We start from the raw sequence: 7,405 nt of genomic DNA on the forward strand, positions 1-7,405 counted from the left end.
AGTCAACTCCCACTGCACACTCACACAGAGGTGTTTCTTCTTGATCCACAAATGTCAGTGATTATTAGACAAAAGAACAGTCCATCTGGGACCTTTGAGAGTTGGTTTCTCCACTGTGCTATGCTGGAAGTTACTGTGATCATCTTTCCATATGAGAACAACCATCACTGGAGTCTCATATGCCTTGATGTTGACCAACCAGCATTGTGGGTGTTCAATTCAATAAAAGGAACCCACCCTGAAATTAGGATGTAAGTGTTTTGTATCAGAAAGTGTTTCTTATAGATATCCATGTAAATTTGAAGCCTCATGCTAACATCTTGACATTGCTTTGTGCAGTTGTATAAAGAGGTTGTTGCTTGCCTATGGCAAGCTATGTGGAATGTATGAACTATACAAGGCCCCAATCAAAGAAGTACCTGTCTCAAATCAAACCGATGGAAATTCTTGCGGCTGGAGATGTCTTCTCCATGCAGAATATGTCCTGCAAAGCTACTTTGCATTAAAACCTTTCATGACTAAGGTACCCATTTGGCAATGCATTCAGTTAGTTTTGGTTTAGTCTATAAAAGAATTCTCACCATGTGGTCTTTCAATTTTGCAGAGTGCTTTAAAAAACTACACATATGATTATTTGCAAAGATACCGGGTAAGTTTAATACAACACCTGCTTACTATGTCTAGCCCTAGAGAGCTTGAAGATAGCGGCTTGGATGAGCGCACTATTGATCTAACAAAACATGACGTGCCACCACGACAAACCCCTACATCCAATACAGTGGAATCACAACGGGCCGAGGGGGTCATATCAGCAGAAGATGAAAGAGCCGAGGATGAGGAAAGGTCAAATGAGCATATGGAAGGTGCTAAGGTACAACCAGAGGAGACAATGAAAGAGCCAAGTCAGCCAGTGGAGGAGCCAAAAGAGCCTATGGCTGAAACCCAAGATGAGGAAAGCAGGCCTATAGATGAGCAAAAGGATATGGATGAGGAAAGCAGGCCTAGGGATGAGCAAAATGATATGGATCAGGCAAGGATGTATGAGGCAAGCCGATCAACCGAGGGAGACGAAAAGACCTTGGAGGAAACCTTGAATGAGGCAGAAAGAGCCATGGGGGAGACCCCTGATGAAGATGTGAATGATGACTATGAAGATAAAGCAGAGGAGAGCAACAACGACATGAACACTATAGAGACCCAATATGGACCCTTGCTACCTGTAGATACGGTTGTTCCGGTAATGTCTATTCAAGTATGGCAAAATATGTTCAGCTTCTAACTACTTATATGTACTTGTCAACTTTTACAGAGGTTGATTATCTTGGACGTCAATGGATTGCTGCTGATGCGGGTGCCTCTCGGTGACAGAGGACCCTTTGAGGATTTGCAAACGTTTCGGATGGGAACTTGTTGAGTCGTGGTTCGTCCAGGAACCAAGGAATTTATTCAGTTTCTTCTTCCGCGCTTCAGAGTTGCCATATGGTCTTCAATGCAAAGGCAAAACTTGTCGCCACTAGTTGCAATAGTTTGCAGTGTATGCCACGCTCACACGTCAGATTTTGCCTTTTTGTATGATCAAAGAAAATGCTACCGTTGAGGGCCACTACCACCCTAAAAAACCACACTTATCTCTTTTGTACAAACCGTTTAGCCAAATCGGTGTACCCTTTGATGCAACTAATACACTACTAATTGATGATACTCCTGAAAAGGGAGAACTAAATCCACCGGGAACAACTGTCTCACCACCTTCTTTCGAGGGGCATTCCTTCGATTTTTACCTTGAAGACATTCTGATTCCATACTTACAGAAATTGTATCTCAGTCCATTGTTCACGGACGAGTTTGTACTTTCTAATGAATTAAGATGACTCTTCTATCATGTCTTTGTCTTGTCTAACATATATATATATATATATATATATATATATATATATATATATATATATATATATATATATATATATATATATAGAGAGAGAGAGAGAGAGAGAGAGAGAGAGAGAGAGAGAGATTTGACGTGGTAAAGAAATGTATTTCAAGCACACTTTTTCACAGGGCACAATTGAAAAATGAGCTCAATAAACTTCTTGTTTTGAAAGTCATTTGTATACACTTGGGTTCACAAGAATATCTGTTACATTGACACTACTTCAACCCGACCATCCAACTCTTTGCACAAAATATCTTTTTCCCTTCGCCGCATCACCTTACGGCCAGCTAGGAAAAAGGAAAAATCTGATAGGTCCTTGTCCATTGACTCTTCAATGATGTCATGCCGCAAATGCTGAAGACTACATAGCTCCCTTATTGTAACCACCAATAGTAGGCCATGCTCTTTATCAATCACTTCCACATCCATAGCAGGATTATCTTCCAAACCTGCAGAAACCTGGTCCATAGGAATGTACTTACCGTTGAGCATTTGTGATCGCATATACCAAAACGAGAGTAACAGTGATTGGCTTGCAATCATGTACTTGACAACTAGAGTATCAAGCGCGACCTCGCACCGTAAACCAAACTCTTCCTTTGCATACCATCCTTTGTCAAGAAGTTTGTCATAGGATGACTGCTGAAATGACTTGCACATGAACATAGTTTTTGTAACTCGGATGTTGTAGCTATGAAACAGCTCTATGAAGAGTGCAACAGGACAGAAGTTTGCAATTCTAACCAGTTTGGTAGGAATAGAGCTACGTAGAGACCTTTGTATATCCTTGTAGAGCTTACTTCGCATTGCCTCCACCATTGTTTCCTCAGGAACTGGCCAGTCCACAGTGTTCCAATCGGTTGGTAGAGGCACTTTCACCAACATGCCATTCTTATTCCCTAAGCTGAGTTGGTAAAAGTGGTCATAAAAAAAGATTCCCTCATCAGCCAGTCTTTTGCTGCTCCTCTCTGAATACTGTAGAGAACCAATGTGGGCATGAACAACATGGAAGAGGCCTATTATGCACTCTACAGGCTCCCATTGCTCATAAGAAGAGGGATAAACATCTGCAATATATATAAGAAGAGTTAAACTAAGAGTATCTATAAGTACAAATGACAAATCTAATGTAATTGAGCTGTGAAGAATGGAGACATTACTCATAACAAGCGGGAGAAACATTGCAAAATATATAAGAAAAGTTATAATGAGAGTATCAGTAAGTTCACATGTCAAGAGTACTTACAATTGCAACGTGGTTGATGTATATCTGATACATTTCCATCGTTTGCTATCACCTCAGGATGGGTAAACACATGCTGAACAAGAACTTCCTTTACAGATCTTTTGCCGATTTCAACTTTGAAATCCAACACTCTAGACTTCCATGCTGAGCGGTAAACGTTGATACCACTAGACCTCTTGGGTCTTCTTGGTTGCATGAGGACCCATGAACCTTTGTTTATCCTTTGTCCAACCCATTGGTTCTCTGCACTTATTGAAGCTGGTATTGTAATTGAGGATATGCTACTGCTTGGCCTTCTAGGCAAAGTGCAGTTGTTGGTTGTTGGTGTGAGAGACAGTAAACACCTGGAGCCTCTTGGGCGAGAAGACGTGGACGCCATAGCTCTCAAAGAAAAGCTTTAGTGGAGGGAGATTCACTTTGAAAGCATTCTAATGGAGGGAAAGTGTTTTAGAATTCCAATATCTTGTGCGGGCTTAATGGTCACCCTCCAGTACGTTAATGACCATAAGAGAATATCAGAAGTGGGACCACATGCAAGCACCTAAAAGCTCGGTAAAAGGAAGGAAATTACTATGCTACAATCCTAGATTCGTGAAAGTTTTATGCTATTTTCCTATTTTTTGAGTCTTTCCACGTACTTTCCTACGTAACGTAGCCTTCATGCTCATTGGACGCGCTCTATTTCTCTCTCTCTTCATATGGCCCTCCAAATGACCTCTGAAATTTCCTAATGGGCTTTCGGGTAGAGGCTATTATGATAGCCATACATTTCATAAATTGGTCACCACGGAGTTCTTTGGGTGGGGTAGTTCCCTAAGAAGTGTGGTCGAGCAATCCACCTTCGTATGCTCATTTGAAAGTGTTTGGTTGCAAATCTTTTGTGCACATTTGAAAGGAAGACCACAAAAAGTTGAAGCCAAAGTCCTGTAAGTGTGTGTTCCTAGGATATGGTGAGGACGGTGAAGTGGGGTATAGATTATGGGATCCCAAAATGAGGAGAATTGTCCGCCGCAGCTATGCTGTAATCTTCCCCCGGGAGGATCGCATGCACAAATAACCTCAAAGGACTGAAGAATTCACGAGAGTTGTTTTTTGGGAAGATCTACCTTTTGGACAGTGGTGTATGCCCAATGGTCAGCAGCAAATTTCTAATGATGTTCCCAAAAATGCAGGGAATGATGTTGAAAATGCGCAACCAAGAATTGCCCATCATGTAGGACAACATGATGCAGGACAACATGTAGGACAGTCAGTCTTTGGACAATCTGAATCAATTGGTTACTCTGAATTTGGTAACTCTGAAATGGTAGGACTGCAAGCTAGAGATTTGCAGGCTGGAAATATTTGCAGGCTGGAAATATGGAGCCTTTGATTCGGAGGTCAACCTGACCATCAAGGCAGCCGGATAGATTTGTTCTTGGTGTTGATTATTTCATGTTGGCAGATTGTGAAGAACCGTCTTGCTTCAAGGAAGCATCGGCCAATTCGGAAAGTGAGAAATGGTATGGGGCCATGTTGTCTGAAATGGAATCTCTAGAGAAGAATGATACTTGGGATTTGGTGCATTTGCCAAAAGCGCAGAAAGTTTTGCCATGTAAATGGATTTACAAAAAGAAAGCTATCTCTAGTTCCTTGATAAAGTACAAGGCACGATTGGTTGTCAAAGGGTACAAGCAAGAACACAGAATTGATTTTGATGAGATCTTTTCTCCGGTAGTCAAGATGACTACTTTGTAGATCATTTTGGGCTTGGTTGCATCAGGGGATTAGGAACTCATACAGATGGATGTAAAAACCGTATTTTTACGTGGTGATTTGCATGAGGGAATCTATATGCAGTGTCTGAAGTTTTCATCACAAAAGGGAAGGAAAAGATAGTATGTAAACTCAATAGAAGTTTGTATGGGCTGAAACATGCACCTCAAGAATGTTATTGGAAGTTTGATACATTCATGCAATCTCAAGGGTTCAGCTGGAGTAAGATTGATCACTGCTTGTACACTAAGAGGGTAGCAGACGGCAGTTTGAATATCTTGGTTTGTATGTGGATGATATGTTAATTGCATGCCAGAATGTTCATGCATTGGACATGTTGAGGCAAAGCCTACACAACAGCTTTGATATGAAGGATCTCGGTGATGCCAATCATATTCTAGGAATGCGTATATTTAGGGATAGGTCAAAAGGTCTCCTTTATATGTCGCAACAGAAATATATATCCAAGATTTTGGAGTGTTTCCATATGGAGGGGGGGGAAGCAATTGGTGTACCATTGCCTCCATATGTGAAGCTTAGTGCAGTGGACAACCCTACATTTGATAATGAAAAGTCTGAAATGGCCAAGATTCCGTATGCTTCAGTTGTTGCTAGTTTGATATATGCTATGGTGTCTACACATCCTGATATTGCATTTGTGGTGGGAGTGGTTAGCAGGTACATGGAAAATCTTGACAAACAGCATTGGGAAGCAATCCAGGGTTTTATGAGGTACCTCAAGGGGACAAAGGATTTGTACATCTTCTTTGGCGAGCAGAAGGCATCAGTGTGGCAGGTTTTACGGATGCATACTATGATGGTCATGCAGACTGAAGGAAGTCTACTTTCGGGTATGTTTTCACGTTCATAGGGGGATAAGTCTCTCGGATATCCAAGCTACAAAAGTGCATCTCCATCACTTCACTGTTGCGTCTGATTCTGTAGTACAATCAGTCTACTGAGTCTAAATTTGACAGACTGCTGTGTTTGAATTCTGCTGACTTTTGAGTCTTAATCTGCATATTGAACAGACTCCTAAGTCTAATTTTGCAGTTTGAGCTTCACTCAATCCTTACATCAACCTCCTTAAATTGTATGCCAGAATGATGATGCAAAAGACCCAATTGTAACATTTCAAAAGAGGAATTAAGATTGGTCCAAAATCTTCAATATGCCCCTCATTTGCTCAAGTGAGAAACATGACATCAACATGGAGGAAAAGTATGACATTTACTATCATCAATGGATCACAACTAAATTGTTTTGAATACCATGTGCAACCAAGTAGGCATGGATTTTCTGACACTATGAGCACCATGCATTTGGCCTTTACGATGCAGCATGAGCAAAATCCACATTGCCATTGGGTTTTGCATGTTGTTTTGAAGAACTCCGTTACTTTTGAGTTCACACTATTGAAAGTTGGCCAATCCATGTTAAGGCTACAAGCAATCATTCACGCTACTCTTCAACAACTTGATTTGGATTCAACAATTAGTGCTTCTCCTAAACTTTTGGCATCAATATTGGTTTGACATTGATAGTTTCTTTGAATGTTGAAGTAGAGATTTTTTGTTGAGAACTTTCAGAGATTTAACTTTATTTTGTGAACCTTTATTTTTTAAACCTCATATGGCTTCAATGAGTAATGTACTTTCCTTGAAGTTAGATAAGTTTCATGCAACAAATTTCCATACATGCCAATTAAAGGTTGAATTGCACCTGACACAAGACAATTTATGGGGTCTCATGACTCAGACAGAGAGATGTACATCCACTCAAGATGATGAAGCTCGATGAATTTATCACAATGAGAAAGGATTTTCCATTATTGTACTCGTTCTCAGTGATGATTTTATTCACCATGCATTAATTTGAATTATAATCTAGTCAATCAAAGCAATGTACGGTCCTCCTCTCACAGCTCAACAAGAAGTCAAAGACAACCCTCTATATATATTGTTGTATGTGGTAAAAATACAAATGTAATCAAGTGTTCTATTTGTGGATAAACTAGTCATGGTAATTGATTGTTTTTATATGAACAAAGACAATGTCACTTAAATGAGAGATGCATAGGTTGATGAACCATATGCTCCGCGTCTTGGTGTTAAAGCAAACCTTGTATTTTTTGAGGAAGTTTACACCAGTTTCTTTTGCACAATCATTTTGTAAAAGGGTCACAATAGTAATATGTGGAGTCTAATACTTCAATTTGTTGGAATTGATGTTAAAATAAAATAAGACGCTATTGTTGTTGCTCTTAAAAGTGTTCAAGATTTGCCAAAGTATAGAAACATTGGAACAACTTTGCAGAATATTCTTTATCTTAAGCTTCAGAGAGTTTTTCGACTCTCTGTCTTTGGCACACGAACATTGTCTGACGAAATTATACACTGGGTGATTACGCAAAATCAAATAAAGCAGCAGATGGTTATGTGATACAGATGGAGTTTAGTCTAGAAGTAGCA

At 40.0% G+C, this 7,405-nt stretch overlaps 1 protein-coding gene across 1 annotated transcript; it reads left to right on the forward strand.

Annotated features, from left to right (window-relative positions):
- The first annotated feature begins 364 nt into the window (after nucleotides 1–364).
- On the forward strand, nucleotides 365–1,774 carry LOC147442984 (uncharacterized). Its single transcript, XM_086529760.1, has 2 exons — nucleotides 365–523; nucleotides 605–1,774. The coding sequence occupies exons 1-2, from the start codon at nucleotides 383–385 to the stop codon at nucleotides 1,277–1,279; spliced, it is 816 nt and encodes a 271-aa protein (XP_086385886.1). The 5' UTR covers nucleotides 365–382; the 3' UTR covers nucleotides 1,280–1,774.
- The last annotated feature ends 5,631 nt before the right edge of the window (nucleotides 1,775–7,405 follow it).

Source organism: Adiantum capillus-veneris, chromosome 14 (assembly GCF_014529385.1).
Source record: "Adiantum capillus-veneris isolate H3 chromosome 14, ASM1452938v2, whole genome shotgun sequence".
Lineage (NCBI taxonomy): Eukaryota > Viridiplantae > Streptophyta > Polypodiopsida > Polypodiales > Pteridaceae > Adiantum > Adiantum capillus-veneris.